General features: G+C 42.8%; 3 protein-coding genes across 7 annotated transcripts in view; 2 read left to right on the top strand and 1 right to left on the bottom strand.

The window, feature by feature from the left end:
- LOC129827663 (rho GTPase-activating protein 27-like) overlaps positions 1-6,236 on the top strand; it is a 32,352-nt gene extending 26,116 nt beyond the window's left edge. For 3 of the 4 annotated variants that reach the window (XM_055888728.1, XM_055888711.1, XM_055888736.1), the window contains 11 exons: positions 990-1,057; positions 1,144-1,231; positions 1,400-1,501; positions 1,623-1,721; positions 1,811-1,895; positions 2,050-2,178; positions 2,285-2,383; positions 2,479-2,556; positions 2,673-2,807; positions 2,960-3,065; positions 5,122-6,236. In XM_055888728.1, coding sequence (XP_055744703.1) covers positions 990-1,057; positions 1,144-1,231; positions 1,400-1,501; positions 1,623-1,721; positions 1,811-1,895; positions 2,050-2,178; positions 2,285-2,383; positions 2,479-2,556; positions 2,673-2,807; positions 2,960-3,065; positions 5,122-5,299 — 1,167 coding nt within the window. In that variant the 3' untranslated portion in view covers positions 5,300-6,236. The remainder of the gene's footprint in view (positions 1-989; positions 1,058-1,143; positions 1,232-1,399; positions 1,502-1,622; positions 1,722-1,810; positions 1,896-2,049; positions 2,179-2,284; positions 2,384-2,478; positions 2,557-2,672; positions 2,808-2,959; positions 3,066-5,121) is intronic. The other variant, XM_055888718.1, reaches the window with a different exon arrangement.
- A 976-nt stretch (positions 6,237-7,212) lies between these two features.
- Positions 7,213-10,160, top strand: LOC129827656 (cytochrome c oxidase assembly factor 3 homolog, mitochondrial-like). The gene is made up of 2 exons (XM_055888698.1): positions 7,213-7,431; positions 9,636-10,160. Exons 1-2 carry the CDS (start codon positions 7,260-7,262, stop codon positions 9,740-9,742), a joined length of 279 nt encoding a protein of 92 aa, XP_055744673.1. The 5' UTR covers positions 7,213-7,259; the 3' UTR covers positions 9,743-10,160.
- An 86-nt stretch (positions 10,161-10,246) lies between these two features.
- LOC129827646 (serine/threonine-protein kinase WNK4-like) overlaps positions 10,247-26,474 on the bottom strand; it is a 77,526-nt gene continuing 61,298 nt past the window's right edge. For both annotated transcript variants that reach the window (XM_055888676.1, XM_055888684.1), the window contains 9 exons: positions 25,148-25,321; positions 23,326-23,380; positions 21,105-21,236; positions 16,049-16,944; positions 15,732-15,825; positions 14,642-15,242; positions 13,673-13,878; positions 13,492-13,586; positions 10,247-13,278 (listed from right to left, as the gene is read on the bottom strand). In XM_055888676.1, coding sequence (XP_055744651.1) covers positions 13,276-13,278; positions 13,492-13,586; positions 13,673-13,878; positions 14,642-15,242; positions 15,732-15,825; positions 16,049-16,944; positions 21,105-21,236; positions 23,326-23,380; positions 25,148-25,321 — 2,256 coding nt within the window. In that variant the 3' untranslated portion in view covers positions 10,247-13,275. The remainder of the gene's footprint in view (positions 13,279-13,491; positions 13,587-13,672; positions 13,879-14,641; positions 15,243-15,731; positions 15,826-16,048; positions 16,945-21,104; positions 21,237-23,325; positions 23,381-25,147; positions 25,322-26,474) is intronic.

Below are 26,474 nucleotides of genomic sequence, written 5' to 3'. Positions count from 1 at the left end.
AGTTGTTTTTGTTGGACCTTGTGGTCCAAGTGGTGGCTTGTTGGGTAGTACTTTCAGATCTGATTGACACCATATTTTATTGCATTGCCTTTCAAAGCATTGTGCTGAATGTACATATGGCGCTGTCTTATGTAGTAGGCACAGTAATGTCAAAGTGCTGAATGTCAGTGCTATAAGCAAAGTCAACCCCAAAGGACTATTTCCCATTTTATGAATCCATGCCAACAAACACACTCACGCCCAAGCATGTATAATTGTGCACTCATGCACAAAGATGCACACACACACACACACACACACACACACACACACACACACACACACACACACACACACACACACACACACACACACACACACACACACACACACACACACACACACACACACACACACACACACACACACAAAGATTGACCACTCCCATGTTGATAGCTGACTCACATTTCAAAGCTGTAAAGAATCTGCTACTTATACTCTTTGATCTTTACCTGTGAACTCATAGCCCAAGAATTCAGCATAACCCAGAACACTGCCAACACAAACATTTGTTGCTGCCACCTAGTGGCCTAAAGTCACAACAATACTTTATCTAGGGCTAAAATTATAGCCCGCAATTACAATAATCTGCTAACATGAACAGTTCAATGTTCATATCAGCCAGTAGGCCAATGGGCAATGTCCAGTAGCATATGGCCCAATGTGGGTACTAACTGCTTAACTCATTTACCTATGTATGTCAGTGAACACCATGAGAACCATGTGTTTGATACCATTCCATTCACTCTATTGAGGACATTATAATGAGCCGGCCTTCCCTCAGCAGCCTCCACTGATGTACGTACAGTACAATATAACTAACAAAATCTTTAAACCTGATCTGGGGTCTGTGGGTTCCTGGTAATCACCAATAGTAGAAATGTTCATACACTCTCCCTCTGTCATTTGTGATATTTTGTTAACATTTGTCTCTATTTTGCTTATTTTAGACACATCTACTAGAGAAGGCAGGGATCCTAAACAAAACCAAGGTGGCTGACAATGGGAAAAGAATTAGGTAATGTCAAGTCAACTGCAAAAATTACAACACATTGTGATTTGCGCAATGGACCAATGATTCCTTATTTTCTGTTTTTCTAATAGGAAAAATTGGAGTCCGTCATGGACAGTGCTGCATGGAGGCATTCTCACGTTTCACAAAGACCCAAAATATGCACCCTCGGGAAACTCAGTAAGAACATTTTGCTACAATAACCACTCACAGCCACCACTTTTGAAAATAAGGTCATTGTATTTATAAAGAATGATTTGCTTGCTTGTCAGGATTGGGTGTCCTACAACCTGCTATTACGAACCACCAGGTCTGTTGAATGATTGTCATTTGTCCGTGATTCCTCAGAACAAGACCAATCAGATCACCCCAGAGTACACAGTGGAGCTGCGGGGAGCCACTGTGGGCTGGGCCCCCAAGGACAAGTCCAGCAAGAAGAATGTTCTGGAGGTATGGGCTCTGTTTAAGGTCTATCAGGGTTGAAGTCAGTTCTATTTCATTCAATTCAGGAACTGAATCAAAATGAATTTAATTTAACTCTTGGTATGGCTTTTTCCCTCTCCCGCTCCAGTTGAAAACGCGTCATGGGTGTGAGTACCTTGTCCAGTATGACACAGAGAGCATCATTTGTGACTGGCACAGGATCATACTGGACACCGTCAGACAGCTGGTGAGTATCCAGGAGGTATCTATATAACAAGTTCTAATTAGAGTAGGACAAGGGGGCGTCGGTCTTCATTATAACCTCTCCTCTCTCAGGACCAAGATCACTTGTCGGAAGAGGAAGAGGAGGAGCCTATGGAGAAATCTCCACTTGCTTCAGACAGAGACAAGAGGACCAGCTGTAAGTATGAATGTCCTACAACCTACTATTACGAACCACCAGGTCTTTCAATGCTTTTGAGGTGGAAATAGGTGGAAAATTTCAATATTTGATAACTGGGCATTAGATCAGGTAGTTAACGAAAGCTGCACCCATCATTAATTGCCCCCTCCAGCAGCCACTAAAATTTCGCCAGGCATCAGTGCCGAGTCATCAGATCAGGGGCGTGTCCGCACCAAACTACGCAAGTTCCTCCAGAAGAGGCCCACACTGCAGTCAGTGAAGGAGAAGGGCTACATAAGAGGTGAGACTGGGCTTTATAGCATGTCTATATGACATAGCAGAGTAACCTTATTGTACCTTATGATACCTTTACGGCACTCAGAATGTTTTTCATCGTGGTTCTCTAGATAATGTGTTTGGTTGTCATCTGGACACGCTGTGCCATCGAGAGAACAGCACTGTGCCCAGGTTTGTGGAGAAGTGCATCAGGGCAGTGGAGATTAGAGGTAGGTATTCCTTCTTTATCCTGAGACCGTAATATCAACCTTTACCTTTACCACTTCTAAAGAGGTAACACAATTGAATTGTACATTCCCCTTAGGTCTGGACATTGATGGGATCTACAGAGTTAGTGGGAATCTAGCTGTCATTCAGAGACTACGCCACAAAGCGGATCATGGTAAAGCAAGTTTCAAGGACTAGTAATTCATTTGTGGATGGAGCATCTTGCAGTATTATCAACCATATTATCTGTCCTCATGCTCTCTCTCTCCCTCCCTCCCTCCCTCCCTCCAGAGGAAAATCTGGACCTAGAGGATGGTCAGTGGGAGGAGATCCATGTGATCACGGGGGCGCTAAAGCTCTTCCTGAGGGAGCTGCCTGAACCTCTCTTCCCTTTCAGCTTCTTCGACAAGTTTATCGCTGCCATCAGTAAGTCTAGGCCAGGCCCTAATAAAACATTCTGGATGCATCTCAATAGTCAGACTCAAATTACATGATAGTAATGAACTGACATAGTCTGACCTAAATAGCATGAAAGGATGTGAATAAATTGACATTTGGGATGACTCTTTCTCTGGTAGAAATCCAGGACTATCCTCAGAAGGTGTCGTACTTCCGTGACCTGGTGAGGTCCCTTCCTCTGCCCAACCACGATACCATGCACCTCCTTTTCAAACACCTCCTCAAGTGAGTGCGTGTTGTGGTAGAAACTGGCATTTTTTTATATACAGTTGAAGTTTGCATACACCTTAGCCAAATACATTTCAACTCAGTTTTTTTTTTTACAATTCCTGACATTTAATCCTAGTAAAAATTCCCTGTCTTATGGGCCTCCCAGGTGGTGCAGTGGTCTAAGGCACTGCATCACAGTGCTAGCTGTGCCTCCAGAGATTCTGGGTTCGAGCCCAGGTTCTGTCGCAGCAGGCCTCGACCGGGAGCTCCATGGGGTGACGCACAATTGGCCCAGCGTCGTCCGGGTTAGGGAGGGTTTGGCTGGCAGGGATATCCTTGTCTCATCGCGCACCAGCGACTCCTGTGGCTGACCAGGTGTATGGTGCTTCCTCTGACACATTGGTGCGGCTGGCTTCCAGGTTGGATGTGCGGCTAGGTTGGGTTGTGTTTCGGAGGATGCATGACTCTCGACCTTTGCCTTTCCTGACTCCATACAGGAGTTGCAGCAATGAGACAAGACTGTAACTACTACCAATTGGATACCATGAAATTGGGGAGGAAAAAAGGGGTAAAATAAAAAATCACATTCCCAGAAGTTAGTATTCCCACACAATTAGTATTTGGTAGCATTGCCTTTAACTTGGGTCAAACGTTTTGGGTAGCCTTCCACAAGCTTCCAACAATAAGTTGAGTGAATTTTGGCTCATTCTTCCTGACAGAGCTGGTGTAACTGAGTCAGGTTTGTAGGCCTCCTTGCTCACACACGCTCTTTCAGTTCCTGCCACAAATATTCTATAGGATTGAGGTCAGGGCTTTGTGATGGCCACTCCAATACCTTGACTCTTGTCCTAAAGCCATTTTACCACAACTTTGGAAGTATGCTTGGGGTCACTGTCCATTTGCGACCAAGCTTTAACTTCCTGACTGATGTCTTGAGATGCCATCTATTTTGTGAAGTGCACCAGTCCCTCCTGCAGCAAAGCACCCCCACAATATGATGCTGCCACCCCCGTGCTTCACTGTTGGGATGGTGTTCTGCGGCTTGCAAGTCCCACCCTTTTTCCTCCAAACATAACGATGGTCATTATGGCCAAACAGTTCTATTTATGTTTCCTCAGACCAGAGGACATTTCTCCAAAAAGTACGATCTTTGTCACCCATGTGAAGTTGCAAACCATAGTCTGGCTTTTTTATGGCGGTTTTGGAGCAGTGGCTTCTTCCTTGCTGAGCGGCCTTTCAGGTTATGTTGATATAGGACTCGTTTTACTGTGGATATAGATATTTTTGTACCTGTTTCCTCCAGCATCTTCACAAGGTCTTTTGCTGTTGTTCTGGGATTGATTAGCACTTTTCGCACCAAAACACATTCATCTCTAGGAGACAGAACGAGTCTCCTTCCTGAGCGGTATGATGGCTGCGTGGTCCCACGATGTTTATACTTGCGTAGCATTGTTTGTACAGATGAACGTGGTATCTTCAGGCGTTTGAAAATTACTTCCAAGGATGAACCAGACTTGTGGAGATCTACAATTTTTTTTCGGAGGTCTTGGCTGATTTCTTTTGATTTTCCCATGATGTCAAGCAAAGAGGCACTGAGTTTGAAGGCAGGCCTTGAAATACATCCACAGGTTCACCTCTAATTGACTCAAATGATGTCAATTAGCCTACTAGAAGGTTCATTTTTGGGAATTTTCCAAGCTGTTTAAAGGCACAGTCAACTTAGTGTATGTAAACTTCTGACCCACTGGAATTGTGATATAGTAAATTATAAATTAAATAACATGTCTGTAAACAATTGTTGGAAAAATTACTTGTGTCATGCACTAAGTAGATGTCCTAACCAACTTGCCAAAACTATAGTTTGTTAACAATACATTTGTGGAATAGTTGAAAAACAAGTTTTAATGACTCCAGTCTAAGTAAACTTCCGGCTTCAACTGTATATATACAATTATATGTTTTATATAAAACTATACAAATGATATAAATAACTGATATACTAAACACTTTCCAACCTCCTCATACTTCCTCTCACTCCCTCTTCTCCTCATCCCCTCTTCCTCTCTTCCAGAGTGATTGAGTTTGGGGAAAAGAACCGTATGTCAGTCCAGAATGTGGCCATCGTGTTTGGCCCTACGTTACTCAGACCCCAGACTGAGTCGGCCAACATCACCGTTTACATGGTCTTCCAGAACCAGATTGTGGAGCTCATCCTCAAAGAGTTTGAGACAGTATTTGCCCCCAGCTGAGACATTTTCTATGACATCCATGAGTCAAGAGGGACAGAGACAATGGGGGTTGCCAAGTCCTGGGAAAAGACTGATGGTTACATGGGTTGCTAGATTTGGTAAAGGGAGTTTTTTTTCTGTCAGTGAACTAGCCTTTAACTGTGGTAGCTCCAAGTCTTCAACTTTCATCCCAAGTTTCAAACTCGTGCTGTCTACCCATCCAGTCATCCATCTGTTTTGGTACTTCCACTCACAAGAACATTGACAAAAAAGGAAGTTGAGAGAAAAAGGGAAAATGGATGAACATGTTGACATACCAAAGTTTACCATGGATCCGTTGACAATACCTGGCAATAGGCATCATGTTTAGTTTTACAAATAAAATATATATTACATGTAGGTGTACATGTATTTGGGGGAATATTCTGATGTTGTATCCATGGTTTGGATTGACATAACTGAGACAGATTGGTCTTTTTAGTGGATGACCTCTTAACTATATGATAGAGTCTTTGAAAAAGCTTAAATATTGTATACCTTCCCAAATGTTACCTTATCAACAATACAACTATGAGAGATTGTTTATCAAACCAATTAAAATGGTTGTTGTTGCTTTCCTTTTGGCGAGCCATCCAAATAACATACCACTGCCTTGACTGTACAGTTATTTGATTACTTCCTAATTTAGAAAAAGGCAGTGAATCTATCAAGGAATACCACTTGCGACTATATTGTGGTTCATTATGCATAACGTGGCTGTACATTATGGGCAGTATATATGAAAATATATTATGATAGAGCATAACTGTACCTTATGGCTGTTTTATAGTATTATTGTTATTACAGAACAAGGACAAGAACAATATATCAAGATATTTTGAACAACTTTTTTCTCTGTACATAAGAGTTCATCTTATAAATGAATGTTCTTCTAATAAAAGAATGTCATTTCTGTCAATGTTTCTGTCCAAAAGGCTGTGAAGTATTTGTAGTTAATCATATCAGTAATGTTAGTTCATCAAATGTAGCTGTAGCTCTGCCCACCGATGAAGTGGAGCAGAGCATGCTGGGCGATCTACAGCTCAGCGAAGAAGATCAGTAGTCAAGTGAGAGAAAGTTACAGCCATCCTTGTTTTTTCCCACCAGTTAGCTTTCATTGTGTTAGCCAAGACCAGTGTGTGTCCTTGTTCATATACCACACACACACACACACACACACACACACACACACACACACACACACACACACACACACACACACACACACACACACACACACACACACACACACACACACGCACGCACACACACACACACACACACACACTTTGGTTAAAGCAAGTCGCCAGACCACTAAGTGCCTTAGCCCATTCATACTACATACACTGTGCGGTGCATCTTCAGCATTATTAAACTGCCTCAACTGGAATCCTACCTGTCTGTCATCTGTGCCCAACCAGCACACGGGAATGAACACATGAAGTAAAACCTAACCTAAAGAATATACAGTCCACCAAGTCCTCACTTACAATTATTTATTTTACCTTGAAAATGATTGAGGATGAATGAAATTGACAACGTGATGACAATAATTAGCTTATAACACACTGCAATTCATTACCCAAAGGTTTTGAAAGTATTTGCAAAGCATTTCACTACACCCATAATATAATCTGCTAAACATGTGTATGTGATCAATTACATTTGATTTGATTTTGAAGACAATGTTTAGACAGAATAATATAATTTGAATGAATTGTGAATGGCTGGCGTAAAGTCTACTTTCCACTAATTGGTGATCTGCGCAGCGCGACTGCAATAAAAACGTGCTGGAACGCAGCCAGAATGTGTGGGCTTTGTAGGCTACTCCAAATCGATAGAGGGCAGAAATGCACCAGTTGTTGGGCTGTCCAGTAGTCACAAACCAAAGAATGTAAAAAAAAACGTACGTCACTTCTATCAGACACATAACAACACTGAAATGGCGGCTGAAGGAGTTGAAGAGATCGCTTCTAAGGAGCAAATTACAGCGGCACAGAAACAACTTCTCAGGAAAAGACAAGATCTCGACTATTGGAAGAAAAACGCGCTAAAAATACGTAGTCGCAACCGCATAACTGGACTAGCTATCGGGGCGTTTGTCATCGGCATGTGTATCCTTCCATCTAGGGTGTCATACATATCTCAGTCGGACCTTTAACGTTACAACTGTTCCAGCTGGATGATAGCGGTTATTACTTAGTGTAAAGCATAACACAGAGAATTTGACAAACATTTACTTGACAATACTTCCTCAATTCCTGACTTGGAAGACAACGCATGCTTCTAAACTTCCTTGGCTAGTTGCAAGTGGTTTGTTTACGCAATAAGTCCCGAGGAGGTGTGGTATATTGGCCATATATCACAAACCCGTATTGCTATTAAACTGGTTACCAACGTAATTAGAGCAGTAAAAATAAATGTTCTGTCATACCCGTCTGATATTCCACGGCTGTTAGCAAATCAGCATTCAGGGCTCGAACCATTCAATTTAGATTATGCTCTTATTAAATAATAAATGTCAATTTTTGTTCTCCATGAAGTAAAGCAAAAATGTGTACACCATCTTGTCTATTTCAAATCTTCTCATTGATGATCCTTGCAATCTGGATTCCTTGGAAGTCACCCCCCCCCCCCCCCCCATTGAAGTTAATATAAAGGGTAGGGACATCCTAAGGATCCAAGTTAGCACGAACAGTCATTGATCGAGACAGGTGAGTGTCAGAGAGGAAGAGGTGAAGCAAGATGGATTACTGGGCCCAAATCTGTCTTCTCCAGCAGGTGGTGTTTTCCTTTTTTTCTGCTCACTACCTGAGGAGTTTTTGTATGGAGGTCAATGTGTGTCGAATTTGGTTAACAAAAAATGTAGTGGCTTATTTGCTACATCTGGCTCATTGAAAATACGTTTTGTAAAGCATAGGTTGGTACAAGTGTACTGATATAAGGAGGACATGACATCCTGCCAACTCAGAGTCCCCACCAGTTTTATCACTGAAATGTGATACAGAACAAAGCAATGGTGTGCTTTAGGACCATGCGGATGCCACCGTGCGGTCAGGTAGGCTGTTTGGAATGTGTATCCCACTGGATAAAAAAATTAAATAATTGTCCCCCCCACTTCTAAAACCAAAGTTGCGACCCAGATATAGGGCCTTTGGGGTGGACATCCAGCTGTCTCAATCAATGAGAGAAGATTTTAAATAGACAAGATGACAGCATACACATTGCTGGATTACTTATTGGAGCAAAACATTTTTTTAAATAAATTCTAACAAACCACCTGCAACTAGCCATTGACGTTTAGAAGACATGCGCTGTCTTCCAAGTCAGGAATTGAGAAAGTGTTGCTAAAATAGATTCCAGATTCCTTATATATATTTTTTTTTTACATTTACAGATAGCTAGGGGCACACTCCTACACTTAGACATCATTTACAAATGAAGCATTTGTGTTTAGTGAGTCCGCTAGATCAGAGGCAGTAGAGGTGACATGGGATGTTCTCTTGATAAGTGTGTGAATTGGAATAAGCATTCAAAATGTAACAAGTACTTTTGAGTATCACAGAAAATGTATGGAGTAAAAAGTACAACTTGTCAAAAATATAAATAGTAAAGTACAGATACCAAAAAAAAATCTACTTAAGCAGTACTTTAAAGTATTTTTACTTAAGTACTTTACACCACTGGGTACATTACATTGAAAATTGTACACGGTCTCTAAGAGCGAAATGGTTTATGAATGTAAAGTCAATTCATGACATTTTTTGCTGTAGTAATGGTGCAGTCATGACAGTAACGAATCTACGCCCACTTTTATCTCTAGGGCACTTATACAACAGTACAGCGAAGCTTAATCATTACAACAATTATTGTCTGTGTGATTATTTTTCTAGGTGCACGGTGCTCCCAAAATAAAATGGCAGGTCGCACAACAAAAAATTTAGGAGCATATGCAACCAAAATGGTTGCACTTTATAGCCCTGGTCGAAAATGATCTGGTCTACGCTTTACATGATCTAAGTAACGCCTTTCTTGCCAGTGGTAATGGTCTGAGACTAGGTAATATTTTCATAGCTACTAACTAGCTAGCTGCTAATTTGGTGACCATGCATGTCATGGTCACCAAATAGGTTCCTAGCTAGTTTGCATGTGGTGTGTGTCTTATCATTTCTCACTGCTCTAAAATGATCCACAGCACTCAATATGGCACTGTAATGAAAACCACAACTCTCAGAAATATACTGAAATGCTCTTTGAGAGGAAAAAGGCAAAGGTTACTCCTGCCTGTTTTGTGGCCTTAACCATTTCTTGTCTTCAGTCAGCTACACTATCCTCTCAGTGAAGCAGGAGAGGATCATGGAGGACATTGATAACGAGGCAAAGATCAATTACATCAGAGGCCCCAGGACCGGGACCAACTCTTAGTGATGTTCCCAGCTCTCTCACCTGCACAGGAACAGTGGAAGCTGAGCTCACACGGGACTGGACTGTCAATCTGTCATACACAACTGTGGCCAAAAGATACACACTTGTTTTTGAAAGGTGGAGGCTCCTATCAATTTCTGTTATTTCAATATGCATTGTAGAGATAGATGTAACCATGCACATGCTCTAGACCTGGATACCCTGCAAACTGGTTTCTGAATATAATATAACTTGTTATATAATAAGAGGTTGTTTAAGAATATTACATGGTTTGTGTATTGTGCAACTAATTGGCCTCGTAATATAGGAGAAAGCTTACGTGTTGGGCTATTCCATGATATTTGGATGTTATAGAATGAAATGAAACGTAAAGCTGCAATCAGATGATTCGTGTGTAATAAATTATTTACTTACTTGACGGTGTACCCGTTTTGAGTTTTTAAAGTCAATGCGTGATGATTTTGGACATCAACCTACAGGGAAAGAAAACTCAAAACAGTGCAGGATGTTGAATAGTCATTTATTAGCAATATTTACAAATATGATTTAGGAAACAATCACGCTTGAAAGGTAAAAAAAATGGTAAAGGCACAGAATCTGCATGGCAGTATGTTTTCTAGAAACATGATTGACAACAAAATAGAGCTCATGACATCCTAAATATATATTGTATTTTTGCTGTTGATGTCTTGATTTAGAAGAACACAATCTGGGTAATATATTTCATGTGTTCTAATATAATCGTTCCCCATGTGCATACTTTAAGGCAAATAGCTCAGAATTCTTCACAGCTTCAGATCTTTGTCATTAATCAAATAATTACCAACACTAAATGCATAGGCACGCATACCGATTTAAAATATATAACTATACATCTTTACCCCGCTATTATTTATAGGGACGCAATTGTTCAATAGCAATAGTGAACGACCCCTATGGAAAGTGCATTGTATCAATCCATAGATTAAAAAGATAAAATACGTTTTTAAAGCATAAGTGTCCACTCTATGCTTAAAAAAATGAAGGCTGATAAGTGACACCCAGTATCTTTACTACTAGGTCATAGAGAGTGAGTAACAAATGAACAACGTGTAGTATATTATAAGATCTGGAGTGTTTGTATACTGAACAAAAATATAAACGCAACATGCAACAATTTCAAAGATTTTACAGTTCATATAAGGAAATCAGTCAAATTAAATAAATTCATTCGGCCCTAATCTTTGGATTTCATTTCACAGGGAATACAGATATGCATCTGTTGGTCCCAGATACCTTAACAAAAAATGGGTCTCGCAATGGGCCTCACGATCTCGTCACGGTATTTCTGTGCATTCAAATTGCCATCGATAAAATGCAATTGTGTTCGTTGTCCGTAGCTTATGCCTGCCTGCCCATACCATAACCCAACCGCCACCATGGGACACTCTGTTCACAACGTTGTAATCAGCAAACCACTCACCCCACAACGCCTTACATGTGGTATGTGGTTGTGAGGCTGGTTGGATGTACTGCCACATTGTCTAAAACGAAGTTGGAGTCGGTTTATGGCAGAGAAATTAACGTTAAATGCTCTGGCAACAGGTCTGGTGGACATTCCTGCAGTCAGCATGCCAATTGCACATGCCTTCAAAACTTGAGACATCTGTAGCATTGTGTTGTGTGGCAAAACTGCACATTTTAGAGTGACCTTTTATTGTTCCCAGCACAAGGTGCACCTGTGTAATGATCATGCTGTTTAATCAGCTTCTTGATATGCCACACCCGTCAGGAGGATTGAATATCTTGTCAAAGGAGAAATGCTCACTCACCGGGATGTGAACAAATTTTAGAGAACTAAGCTTTTTGTGCATATGGAACATTTCTGGGATCTTTTACTTCAGCTCATGAAACATGGGACAAACACTTTACATGTTGCGTTTATATTTTTGTTCAGTGTACGTTCATAAAGTGACATTTAGTTTTTCATTGCTTCATTAACATTTGTTTACACCAAAGACAGCTCTGATGTTTTGCTGATACTTGCAGGCAGCTTGGATTGACTCTTATTTAGGTGTATTTGATTTAGTTCGCCAGGCACACCAAGTAAGCGGGGCTGCAAAATGGAAAACTGCTTACCTGACTTGACGGTCAATACATTAGATAGATGCATATTTGTTCATCCCATTCCTTACGCAATATTATAAACCCTACAAACACACTGTTTTGAAGGCAATGATTACATCTCATCCTGCTAAAGCTATCTTATCTCCTGATTCATAACATCTGGACAGTAAAACACTGTCTAGCTAGGGCTGGATTCAATGCATATCGTCGAAGTATTGCAGATGACCCGCGTAAAAAATTTACGTTTTTTTCAGATTGAGCAGACATGCAGCGTTTACCGTGAATAGTCTCCGTGACCGCAGGAACATTGCCTTTAGTTGTCAATCGCAACATTAAGCAGAACTTCAGCACTTCGGATTGAATAGGGTCATTTTGTATTAAGGGGAGTTCCTGCTTGCAGCAGTTGGATGACCAGGTGCAGGAGAGAGCAGGGCTTCTGGGATGTGTGTTTTCCAGGGCAAGCACACGCAGGAACACACACCTTTAGCCTTCCTATCCTCACTTTCCATTTGACCTGACGCTACACACAGCTATAAAAGCTTAGCATCCTTAAGATCGGGAGGGGGACTTCCTTGGCTTGGTGTCACAATACTAACTCATGGTATTGCACATGAACCAGATGGCAGATAGGGTGCTTTGGTGCTCTGACAATGAGATCCTTATCTATCGTCGTTAGGAGTGTTTAGTGAGGCCCATTGTGTGGATGACCATGGCCTTTTCTCATTTGGGATAAAGTCCGTCCTCCAACCTCTCCTTCGTCCTCTCTCTTCCGTGACTCAGAAACTGTTAAGGGGTCGAGGCAAACAGAAGTGTATTCTTCCTCCTTGTTAGCCATCTTTCATGGATGATAGTCATGTGTGTCCTACCTGAGTCCTTCACGGAATAATTTTGAAATCTGCCACACCCCCTTTGAATCAGCTTTTGTTTTTTTTGATGGAGAAAAGCATGCACATGTTTACAAACAATATGCTACCTATAGTTGTATCTATAAAATGTCTTGAACAACTAACTTCATTTGTTTTTATCACTCTACACATTTATTTTGGGATCCACCCCTGTAAACGTCATTTGCCTGAGTGGAGAAGAAGTCTAATTTCTTACAAGCGCATTTTCGTCCTCGTTCACTCTCCTTGCTACCTCTCCTCAATTACCTTTTTCAAAAGGAGGCGAGAGAGGACAGAGGAGAGAGGACAGAGGATGCAGGAGTTGAGCAAATCCAATTGAGAAAAGGCCCATGTCTTCTGGCCATCCGGTTTCCCCATCCCAAGGCTCAGGCTGGGAGCTATCTGTTCAGCACTGGGCTTGGCAACTTATTGGTCATCATTGGGCTCCCTCTTTTCCTGGTTGGTGGTTGGCAGGGGAGGCGGCTGGCCACAGTATCACCTGCCCCAACCCCCTGTCCTCCGGATCACATAGGGAGACGAGTCTCACTAGTAGGAGAGAGGTTAGAGGTCAGAGGGCGTAGTGTATTCAAGTTACCAAGCAGGTTAACAAAGAAAAACCAAGGTGACTACGTTAACATATTATTTCCATCACTGCACAGGTTTTTAGAAGGATTACACCTGTCAAAATGTTCTACGTTATTGTTCAGACTGACACGGTCAGGGTTCAGGGATCATGGGTCAGACAGGGTGCTTGCTCACCATCCGGTTGTAGTCGGGGGCAAAGGTCACCCCTTTACTGGACCTCTCCTGAGAGCCACTGCTGCTGCCACTGACTGAGTTTTTACGCATGATCCCTGTGTTTGTAAGACATGGAGGGAATAGCTAAGTCATAACGAACTCCCAACCAGACAGCAACATAACTACTACAATACCAACTGACCTGCAGGGGGCAGTATATCCAGTCTCTGCAGGCTGTTCCTACGCGAGCCGGGATAGTTGCCGCTCTTGGAGAGGCGCCTCTGGCGGTTGTTGAGCATGGCGGCGGGGGACATGATGCCAAGGGGAGGCACCTTTCCCATCCGCTCATACAGTGCCTCAATCTCCCTCTTCTGAGTGAGCTGGAGGGCCTGCACCTCTGACAGGTGCCTGAGAGAGAGAGAGAACAGAGAGGGGGAAGGGAGGAAGGACAGAGAGAGGGAGGGGAGAAGAAGAAGAAAGAGAGGGCACAGAACATGAATATAGGACAAGGAGGAGAGAATACAAGAGAGAGTGAATGGGACAGAGAAAGAGTTGAGAAAGGAGAAGATGGTCAAGGTCAGGGGTAAGAAGAGTTTTATTAAGTTAGCTTGAATTGGTGTTTTCACAGTCAGGTCGTGAGTTTGGAAGATCATTTTGGTTTAATGACCATTTGGTGTTGAAAAACCAAGTTCTAAGAATGGTCAAAACCTTATGTCATGCTCTAATGATGACAGTGGAGGCTGGTGGAAGGAGCTATAGGAGGACAGGCTCATTGTAATAACTGGAATGGATTGAATGGAACGGTATCAAACATATGGAAACCACATTTGACTCCGTTCCATTGATTCCATTTCAACCATTACAATGAGCCCATCCTCCTATAGCTCCTCCCATCAGCCTCCACTGAATGACAATGCTTATGACCTTATTACACATGTTGATGTCAACAGTTCTTTGAAGTCTTTTTAATTCAACTAGAGTGATAAAGACACACTTCTACTTCCTATCAACAATGTGGCCATAACCCGTTTGTTTTGTTTTGGAGGACTGGGGAGGAACCGGTGACCTTGATTGGTGGAACAACGTTTTCTACTTTGACTGTGTGTTTGTTCACAACCTCAGAGACTTAACTTCAAAACCAGAAATGGTGCGCCTCCTCTCCTCCACTCACCTGTCCCTGAGTTCCTGTAGCTCCTCGCACATATCCTCGTCCTCACTCTCTGTCTCGTCACTGCTGACATACGAGGCGCTGCGTGTGTAGCTCATCCAGGGCTGGTTCAGGTTGCTCCCGCTGAACTGGGGGCTCCCCGCTGTACCCTCCCACAGGCTCAGGCTCAGCCTCCGGCCCCCCCTTCTCCTCAGCTCCTCCTCCTCATCCTCCTCTCCCTCCTTTTGCTCCTTGTCGGGCTCTTTGTCGGGCTCCTTGTCGGGCTCCTCCTCACTCTTCTGCTTGTCCTCCTGCTCTGTCTGCTTAGGGCCTCCAGTCAAGGACTGGGCGATGTCTATGTTACACAGGGGCCCGCCGGGGGATCGCTGGGGAGGGGACACGGTTACAGTGCTAACGCTGCTTTCTGATTCGCCCCCCTGCTCCTCGGTGCTGGTATCAGATTCACTGTCCCGGGAGGAAGGGGTGGTGCTAACGGTGACTGTGGGCGGGGTTTGGTGTTGTGGGTGGGTTTGGGGAGGATCCTGGGCGGGGCTAGCGGAGGCTGCAGGGATCTCTCTGCTGGGTGTGACCTGGAAACGGCCGACGGTAACTGTAGGCTTTTTCTCTGTTGGAGGGAGAGAGAAAGAGAGAAGAAGAGAGTGGGGGAGAGTGAGAGTTATGTCACGTTACGTAATTGACACCCATTATAATGGTGTCTAGAATGGTCATTGACATTAAGCCAACCTACTCATCTACACAACAAAGTATTTCTCATCAAAGTTCATACTACAGGTTGGGCACATGGGGGGCAGACTTAACTGTACAAAGATTTAAGTCATGTTGCTTGAGAGAGTACCTTGGGGTCATACAAGTACACAGTAAAAAGTTAATTGATAAATTAATGATCCACAGTATCGTATATTAAGTTGCCATGGACACAGCAGGTGCAAAAATACAATGTGGTTTTTCCTGACATATCGGCTACCTTGGAAACAGACAGTGCTTAAAAATGTACATGAGTTAAAAATGAATTGACGTGATTGACCATTATTAGCTCATCATGCCAAATGCATACACAATGAAAAGGTGTATGGCATGGAGAGAGAGAGCTTACCCTCAGAGATAGGTGACAGTCTGTTTTTGGCAGCGTTTGCTCCCGACTCTGACACCACCAGGGGTGAAGAGGTTCTTAGCCTGGGTGAAGACACCTGCAGGGTAAAATAACAACAACATTTTTTCAGCTTTACCAGATCAGTACTGTAATAATACACTATGCCAAAACATGTTACAGGCGTGTCTAATCTATACAACACTGTAGAGGAACAGGTTTGAGGTTTTAAAGGTAAGGCAAAACAGGTTGAAGCAAATTCATATCCTACAGTATACACTTCTTCTTCATGTTTATGAGCACATATTTATTAAGTGACTCACGGTGCTCTGTGGGCTGTCTGGAGCTGAGGAGGAGGGGGAGCTGGTGATAGAGGTGGAGGCTGAGCTGTCTGTCTGCTCCTGGAACCCCACCCTGGGCCCCAGCTGGCAATACATCTGGGGACTCGCCCTGGATCCTGGAGGAGAGAGGCTGGAGCCAGCTTGCCTGAAAGCAGTCCCATCCACTAGTCCGCCAGGCTGGGGTGACCCTGGGACTACGTTGGCTTTCAACAGGCTCTGTTGGTGTAGAGCCTGGGTGTCTGCATACTGCTGGCACATGTCCAGATACTGGCCCGCTGTTATCTTGCCCTGGGGTTGGTAGGGGCCCTCCCCTGGCATCAGCTGGGGAGGGCCAAACATGGAGGGGTGATAGGAGCCAGACTGGGCTGGGTTCAGACCGCTGGGCATGGAGGTGGGGGGCATGAAGGACTGGGCCACGCTCATGGCCAGGGACAACACGTTGGCCAGGGAAAAGAGGGGCTGGTTGTGGCTGTTTGGGGGCCACATGCCTGGGTTCTGCTGCTGTTGAACTGGAGGGGTAGGCTGGGGGGTACTGCCCACTACCTCACCGCTCAGAGGTAACGTTTCACCCCTCTGCTGCTGCCCTGGGGTGGCCGGCTTGGCCGGGGAGGAGGAAGGGGATGGGGAAGAGGAGGAGAGGTTGGAGTTGCTTAGGACCCGGTGGAGGGTCTCGGGGGTGAAGGTGGCGCTGGTGGGCTTTGAGGAGTTATGGGTGACAGGGTAAGGGAAGGGGAAGTGGGTGTTGGGGACATAGGGGGGCTTGGGGTACTGCTGGGGCAGGGGAGGCAGCTGATTGAGGGGCATCATGGGGGGCACGGCCTCGGGGTGGGAATACTGGGAGTAATGGGAAGCAGGCGGGTGGAAGGTCTGGGAAGAATCTGCAAGGCGCATAAGAAATATTGGGGTTAGACTCATAAGTAGGGTAACAATCTGACTTATGACTGGTTGAATGGGTTCCATCCACAAACAAAATAAAGACCTGTTCTAAAGAGTTCATGTTAAGTAGACAGCATTCCCTTCTGCCTAGCACCACATCTAAAGTAACCAATCAGTTATTTACAACATAAATCAAACTGGACCACCTGAGGAAAGACCTACTTTCACTCAGATACAGATACAGTGACACAGTATTGGTTACATTCGATTTTCCTCTCACAAATGTAGATACTTCTTTCCTTTTTCATTCTTACCAATGGACAGAGATATCATTCTGCAGCACAACTTCAGCTCAGTTAACTTCTTTCAGCTAGGGGGCAGAATTTTTATGTTTAGAAAAATAACGTTCCCAAGGTAAACAGACTATTTCTCAGGTCCAGATGCTAGAATATGCATATAATTGGGATAAATTAATTGGGATAAATTAGGATAAAAAACACTCTAAAGTTTCCAAAACTGTCAAAATATTGTCTGTGAGTATAACAGAACTGATTTTGCAGGCGAAAACCTGAGGAAATCCAACCCGGAAGTGTTTTTTATTTGGAAAAATCCCTGTTCCGTTGCCTGCCCCTCCTCTATTTTAACCTGTTGGGGATGGGGGCGCTGTTTAGACTATTTATGCTAATTGGGTAATTTTTTAAACGGCTTCCCACAAAATCCTTGATCGTACAATATGCATATTATTATTATTATTGGATAGAAAACAGTCTATAGTTTCTATAGGAGTTGAAATTTTGTCTCTAAGTGGAACAGAGCCCATTCTACAGCAATTTCCCTGACATGGAGTCAGATTTCAGAAATGTTGGCCACTGTTCTGAAGTCAGTTAAAAGGGCACTGTTATTGCTATGACTATACGGACACTTCTTACGTCTTCCCCTGGATGCCTTTACGTGATGACGATTCCAATGGGGTCGATTGCGCGTTCACAGGCCCTATAAATTAAAAAACCCTGTAGCTAGCAAGTCTTTCCTTGGTGCGTAACGCGCGTGCTGGACACCGACCCGCTCCTGTTCCAAGCGTTAGTTTAGCCTGTTATATTTCTCCGGTCATCTTTTCACTCGTTATAGGAGTTAAAAACATCATAAGGTAGTTAATTTAAAGCGTTTTATAGCAATTTATATCCGTTTAGTGCGATTTTGGGACATTTATTTTTGAAACGATGTGAATAGCTGGGCACGCTTTTCAGTTCATCCCGAACGCAGTTGGCATTTCCACATGGCAAGAGGACAGCTTTCCACCAAAAGACGATTACTCCCAAGAAAGGATCCTTTGCCCAAGATACTGATGGAAGAACAGCTCAAGGTAGGACATTTTTATTATGATAAATCGTGTTTCTGTCGAAACATTTTAGTGGCTTAGGACGCCATGTTTTTTGACGTAGCTTCGCTTGGCGCAAACTGTATTGAAAAGTAAGGATAAATTAAAAAATGTAATTCCGCAATTGTATTAAGAATTAAATTGTCTATCAATCCCTGTCCACCCTATATTTTTTAGTCACGTTTATGAGTATTTATGTATAAGAGTAGATCACTGTCTAAGTGGCGCAAGGACATTTTCTGACCAGCTTGTCTACATTTCACATTGTCTAACCATGATTTTGGTGGCTAAATATAAACATTTGCGATCAAACTCTATATGGATTGTGTAATATGATGTTACAGGAGTGTCATCGGAAGAATTCTGAGAAGGTTAGTGAAAAAATTAATATCTTTTGGCGATGTTGACTTTTATCGCTCACTTTGGCTAGAATCAATGCTGGGCTGCTATGTGCTATGTGCTATGCTAATATAACGATTTATTGTGTTTTCGCTGTAAGACACTTAGAAAATCTGAAATATTGTCTGTATTCACAGGATCTGTGTCTTTCGATTCGTGTATGCTGTGTATTTTTACGAAATGTTTGATGATTAGTAAGTAGGTAAACACGTTGCTCTAAGTAGTTTTTCTATTCCATTTGTGACGGTGGGTGCAATTGTAACCTATGCCATCTACCTGAAATATGCACTTTTTTCTAACAAAACCTATCCCATACCATAAATATGTTATCAGACTGTCATCTAATGAGTTTTTTTGTTGGTTAGGGGCTATAAATATCTTAGTTTAGCCGAATTGGTGATGGCTACTGGTGTTGGTGGACAAATAAAAGATGGTGGATTATGCTAATGTGTTTTTAGGTAATAGATGTACATCTTTACATATTGTGTCTTCCCTGTAAAACATTTTAAAAATCGGACATGTTGACTGGATTCACAAGATCTGTGTCTTTCATTAGCTGTATTGGACTTTAATGTGTGAAAGTTAAATATTTTAAAAAAATATTTTTTTTGAATTTCGAGGCACTGGTTTTTCAGTGGGGGGGGGGGGGGGGGGGGTGTGCCGCTAGCGCCACGCTGATCCTAGACAGGTTAAAGGGGTATCAACCAGATTCATTTCCCAATGGCTTCCTCAGGCTGTGACCAGGCTTTAGACATAGTTTCAAGCTTTTATTTTGAAAAATGAGCGAGATCTTTCAAAACGCATCAGGTGTCCTTTGATTCGATCCTTTGATTAGTTCCTGCGTGCGAGAGATGTTGCTTGACATTTTCTTTCTCTGTAGTATTAAATAGGTTACCGTCCGGTTGAAATATTATCGATTATGTATGTTAAAAACAACCTGAGGATTGATTATAAAAAACGTTTGACATGTTTCTACGAACATTACGGAAATATTTGGAATTTTCGTCTGCCTTTCAGGACCGGAACGAGCCTGTGGTTTTCTGAACATAACGCGCAAACCAAATGGCGGTTTTTGGTTATAAAACTAATCTTTATCGAACAAAAATAACATTTATTGTGTAACTGGGAGTCTCGTGAGTGCAAACATCCGAAGATTATCAAAGGTAAGCGATTCATTTTATTGCTTTTCTGACTTTTGTGACCAAGCTAATTTGGGGCTAGCTGTTCTTACTGTTTTGTCTAGTGATTGATAAACTCACAAACGCTTGGATTTCTTTCGCTGTAAAGCATATTTTCAAAATCTGACACAATATGTGGATTAACAACAAGCTAAGCTGTGTTTTGGTATATTTCACTTGTGATTTCATGATTATAAATATTTTTAGTATTATTTTTGAATTTGGCGCTCTGCAATTCAGTGGTTGTTTACGAAAATGATCCCGCTAAAGGGATCCATGCGGCAAGAAGTTAAGCACAGGTTCCCATGAAATCAAGGCATGTCAGTCAAAAGGAAATTTGACTCGCCCAGAGTTTCAAAAGTAATTACAGACCAAAAATAAACAAAAGCTAAAACGTGTCAATGATGGATGGATTATGTAACTCACTTAACTCCTGTTTCACATTGCAGCTGCACATAAACCTCACACCTGTTAAAAGAGACTGAATGGCAACTCTAAGTAGAGCAGAGACAGAGTGGGAAAATCCCCACTGGATCGGTCAGTAAACATTCTGAGAGAGCAACTGGAGAGGGGGGGGGGGGGGGGGGGAGAGAATAAGAGAGGGCATTCAGGCCTGAACCGTCCCCCCTCTGGGTGGTTGAGGTAAATACCCAGGGGACCCTGCTGTGGGCGAACTCAGACTCTGAGTTGCCTGAGAGGAGGAAGTGACGCACAGCGCTGGCTGATAGCATTCTGCTCTACAGTAAACCTGAACACTAGAGGTGAGTGGGTGTGTCTGAGTGGGGATACCAGTTCTTCGAATAACCTTATGCCCATATATGCCCGTATAGAGTATCACATGTTTTGTCTCCAATTGCCAGACGGCCTATTGTTTCTAATGGAAATCTTCTTTCCTTCTTATTCTGCCTATCTCAATGCCCGATTGGTAAACAAATATGCAGTATACTTTGGCAATATCAAAGTATATCAACACCGCTACTCAGACTACTACTGTAATAATCATTCAAAGTCTAAGACTCAAAGTCTGATGTCCGAGGGGGAAAAAAACTGTGTTTGTTGTTTGCAGTAACTTTTTTGTTATTTTAACATCCCAAACTGACATGGCAGCTTCACCTATTAAGGATTCCAGCTATAAATGAAAGGTTTTTGTTTGTGGTTGATGGTGAGCAGCCAGACAGTTTTTCTGGGGTTGGAGTGTGGTACGTACTTGACGTGGTCTGGAAGGACTGAGAGCGGAGGGGACGAACAGAAGGGACCGCCTTTGGGTCGATGTAGAAGTCTCCAACAGGCGCCACAGGAGACGAGCCTCGGAGCTGAGCAACACTGCCCTCAGCAAAGTCTGGCCCAAAGAGACAAATAAACCCTTAAACATGCGCAGATACACCAAAGTGACATTGATCATACCGTATCGATGTGTTTGTGGGGACTGATGACAAATCTATATGTGATGGACGTCACTGTGCTGCTTCGGTTACCAATTCATCTCAGTTGATTGATTGATTGATTTTATTAGCCGGTTAAAAAAGTACATATACACACAGTACATACATTTACAAACGTGACAGGGATAGAGCAATAAAGTCAGATAATTATTTCCATTATGGTCCCTAAAGTACAATGTGCAAAAACATTATAGTTACAGACATACAGTGCCTATAGAAAGTATACATCCCGGCCTCCCGGGTGGCGCAGTGGTCTAGGGAACTGCATCGCAGTGCTAGCTGCGCCACCAGAGTCTCTGGGTTCGCGCCCAGGCTCTGACGCAGCTGGCCGTGACCGGGAGGTCCGTGGGCGATGCGAGGGTTTGGCCGGTAGGGATATCCTTGTCTCATCGCGCTCCAGCAACTCCTGTGGCGGGCCGGGCGCAGTGCGCGCTAAGGGGGCCAGGTGCACGGTGTTTCCTCCGACACATTGGTGCGGCTGGCTTCCGGGTTGGAGGCACGCTGTGTTAAGAAGCAGTGCGGCTTGGTTGGGTTGTGCTTCGGAGGACGCGTGGCTTTCGACCTTCGTCTCTCCCGAGCCCGTACGGGAGTTGTAGCGATGAGACAAGATAGTAATTACTAGCGATTGGATACCACGAGAAAAGGGGGTAAAACATTTTTTTTTTAAAGAAAGTATACATCCCCTTGGATTTCTTTACATTCTATTGTGTTACAAAGTGGGATTAAAATGGATTTTATTGTAATTTGTTGTCAACGATCTACACAAAATACTCTGTAATGTCAAAGTGGAAGATAAATTCTAACATTTGTCAAAGATGAATGAAATATAAAACACTCATATACCTTGATTAGTATTCACTCCCCTGAGTGTTGCTACATGTTAGAAACACCTTTGGCAATGATTACAGCTGTGAGTCTTCATGGGTAAGGCTCATAAGAGCTTTGCCCACATGTATTGTGAAATATTTGCCAATTATTATTCTCAAAATTCTTCAAGCTCATGGCTAGACAGCAATGTTCAAGTTTTGCCATAGATTTTCAAGCAGATTTAAGTCAAGACTGTAACTTGGCCACTCAGGAACATTCACTGTCTTCTTTGTAAGCAACTCTAGTGTAGATTTTTTGTGTGTTGTAGGTTATTGTCCTGTAAAGCAGGTTTTCCTGTGCTTAGCTCCATCCCATTTTTTTCATCCTGAAGAACTCCCCAGTCTTTGCCGATGTCAAGCATACCCATACCATGATGCAGCCACCACCATACTTGAAAATAAGGAGGCAGTTACTCAGTGATGTGTTGTGTTGGATATGCCCCAAACATAAGGCTTTGCATTTAGGCCAAAAATTGTAGCCCTTTGCTGTGTTTTTTTTGCAGTATTACTTTAGTGCCTCGTTGCATACATCTGCATGTTTTGGAATATTTGTATTCTGTATATTTGTATTCTTCTTTTCACTCTGTCATTTAGGTCATTATTGTAGAGTCACTACAACGTTGTTGATCCATCTTCAGTTTTCTCCCAACACAGCCATTGAACTGTAGGTGTAGCTGTAAAATCATCAACGTCTGATTTGTTATTCTTACCCATCTACCAATCACTGCCCTTCTTTATGAGGCGTTCGAAAAGCTCCCTAGTCTTTGTAGTTGAATATGTGGTTGACATTCAATACCAGACTGAGGGACCTTACAGATGTTGTATGTAGGGGGGACAGAGGAAGGGGTAGTCTAAACTAAGGGGGTATATACTTATGCAACGACTACATTTTAGTTATTAAACTTTTACTAATTTGTAAAATGAGTAGAATTTTCTTTTCGCTTTGACATTAGAGTATTTTGTGTAGATCAATGACAAAAACATACAATTAAATCTATTTCAATCCCACCTTGTAACGCAACAAAATGTGAAAGAAGTTCAAGGGGGTGCAGAACTTTCTATAGGCACTATAGAAACATACATACATATATTGCACACGCACACAGGGAATCTTCCTTACCGGGCAAGGATGAAGAGGAATGTGTCCGTTCCAGTCCATGTGCATGTATGTTTGGCTGAAATACAATCACAAAGCAAGTCAACCAATCAACCGTTAAAATCACTCCATGTCATATGTTGTCTTGCTGCAGAGGATTGCCATGCACTTGCTTTTGTTGTTAAGTTGTTCTAAAGATCAGGGGCAAATAACCCAGGGCCTTAAAGTTGTTGTTCATTGTAAGTGGGACCAACAAGTGCACAACTTACAAAACAACAACAGACAAAACCAACCATCTGTTTCAGGGGTGCATATCTCTGGTCTTTGAGTTCTCCAGTTGTGCTGATTAGATTTTTCACCAGGCAGTTGATTGATGTTACTGATTAGCTGGAGAGTGCCAATACCTCCTTTCCCAAGTAGAAATCAATCCCATTGTTAAATTGGGACTGTGGCCAACACAGGACTGTGGCCCTCAAGGACTGGAGGTGTGCACCACTTATATACACTGAACAAAAATGTAAATGCAACATGTAAAGTGTTGGTCCCATGTTTCATGAGCTGAAATAAAAGATCCCAGAAATGTTCCATATGCACAAAAAGCTTATTTCTCTAAAATGTTGTGCTCAAATTTGTTAATTTCCCTGTTAGTGAGCATTTCTCCTTTGCCAAGATAATCCATCCACCTGACAGGTGTGGCCTATCAAGAAGCTGATTAAACAACATGATCATTACACAGGTGCACCTTGTGCTGGGGACATTAAACGGCCACTCTAAAATGTGCAGTTTGGTCACACAACACAATGCCTCAGATGTCTCAAGTTTTGAGGGAGCGTGCAGTTGGCATGCTGACTGCAGGAATGTCCAACAGAGCTGTTGCCAGAGAATTTCATGTTAATTTCTCTACCATAAGCCTCCTCCAACGTTGTTTTAGAGAATTTGGCTGTACATCCAACCGGCCTCACAACCACAGACCACAAGTAACCACGCCAGCCCAGGACCACCACACCCGGCTTCTTCACCTGCGGGATCATCTGAGGAGGGGGAGGGGTGTGTGCTGAGGACTATTTCTGTCTGTAACAAAGCCCTTTTGTTGGGAAAAAGTCATTCTGATTGGCTGGGACTGGCTCCCAAGTGGGTGGCCCTATGCCCTCCCAGGCCCACCCCTGCCCAGTCATGTGAAATCAATAGATTAAGTCCTAATGAATTCATTTCTAGTGACTGATTTCCTTATATGAACCCAAACTCAGTAAAATCTTAGAAATTGTTGCATTCATGTTGCATTTATAGTTTTGTTCAGTATAGATGGTTGGTTTTGTAACTATTGGTTTTGTAACTAAAAAATAAGACTTTTAACGCTTAAGTTTTCATGAACCCTACATAGATGCTTCACAAATGATTGATAAGCAGGTTCTACTGGTGGTAATAGTACAGGTTTTTAACACACTGTATTGTGTTGTGTTTGGTCTGTGTACAGCTGTATGCACGTGTGGACCATGCCAACAATGGGCAGCAGTGGTTAACCGCTGCTGTATTAACAGTATTTCTACTTGCACATCATCATATGCACATCTATCACTCCAGTGTTAATTTGCTAAATTGTAATTACTTCGCTACTATGGACTATTTATTGCCTTACCTCCTCACGCCATTTGCACACACTGTATATAGACTTTTTCTATTGTGTTATTGACTGTACGTTTGTTTATTCCATGTGTACTCTGTGTTGTTGTTTGTTCTGCTTTACTTTATCTTGGCCAGGTCGCAGTTGTAAATGAGAACCTACTTGGTTAAATAAAAACCTGGCATCGTGGCACTGACCAATTATGTATATTTCTATGGCACTGACCTGCGAGGCGGAAAGGGTGCCCACTTCGCTGAGGTAGGGGTAGAGCTGGTGGGCAGCGTCCCCCAGACTCAGGGGCTCGCCCCTCCTCATCAGGGCCTCTGCACGCTTGATGATGTCACGCATGCGGTAGATGAAGCCCTCCTGCTCAGAGGGAAGGATGAACTCATTGTGGACCTGAGGGAGTTAAATCAATCAGTCAATCAATCAGTAAATGAATCATTCAATCAATAAAACAGATATGAGTGAAGGAACAGTTAGATTTGACAGATTTGACGATTGAGACAAACACGGACACAGATGGACTAAGTTAGGGAAGAAAGAGAGGAATATTTTGAACGTGAGTAAACAATCATCTTCGCTTGTTGTTGACAGGATTTCATAACAGACACCCACTTAGCTAGCCCTGAAACATGGCTGTAGACTCCTAGGAGTCTATAGCCATGTGTCAGGGCTACCACTTAGGCAGATGGCTATTGGAGCAGTGAGTCGATAGCTTTCAACTAGTTTTGAAACTAGTTTCACAGGTCTTGAAATTCCAAGTGCATTGTACAGGTAACTGCCAAAATAAAGTGGAACATCAACATAAAGTGTCTTAATAGGGTGTTGGATCACCATTCTGCCATAAGAAATTTCATAATTTGGTGTTTTGTTGATGGTAGTGGAAAACACTCTCGGGCACCGCGCCACAATCTCCCATAAGTGTTCAATTGGGTTGAGATGTAAGGGAGTGCGTAACTGGCGGCAGGAAAGTCAGGCGCAGGAGAGCAAAACTGAGTAATCAACAGAGCAGTTTTATTCATAAAACCACCGGAAACCAGAAAAACAAACAAATGGGTACAAAACCCGTTGCGTATCAGAGAAACGGTGCACATGCACTTACAATAAACAATCCCACACAAAGACATGGGGGGAACAGAGGGTTAAATATACAACAAATAATTGAGGGGATTGAAACCAGGTGTGAGGAAAAACAAGACAAAACACATGGAAAATGGATCGATGATGGCTAGAAGACCGGCGACGCCAAGCGTCGCCCGAACAATGAGGGACTCGACTTCGGCGGAAGTCGTGATATGAGATCTGGTGAATGAGACAGCCATGGCATATGGTTTACAGTGTTTTCATGCTCATCAAACCATTCAGTGACCACTCGTGCCCTGTGGATGGGGGCATTGTCATCCTATGAGGCATAGCCATGCTAGTCAAAATAATGGCCTGCCCAGCATTTTTGGGATGTTAATTGCTTAATTAACTCAAGACCCACACCTGTGTGGAAGCACCTACTTTTAGTATACTTTGTATCCCTCATTTTAAGTGTTTCCATTAT

The sequence above is a fragment of the Salvelinus fontinalis genome, chromosome 2, assembly GCF_029448725.1.
Source record: "Salvelinus fontinalis isolate EN_2023a chromosome 2, ASM2944872v1, whole genome shotgun sequence".
Classification (NCBI taxonomy): Eukaryota; Metazoa; Chordata; class Actinopteri; order Salmoniformes; family Salmonidae; genus Salvelinus; species Salvelinus fontinalis.
The sequence above is the reverse complement of the archived record's forward strand: the minus strand, read 5'-3'. Positions and strand labels throughout refer to the sequence as shown.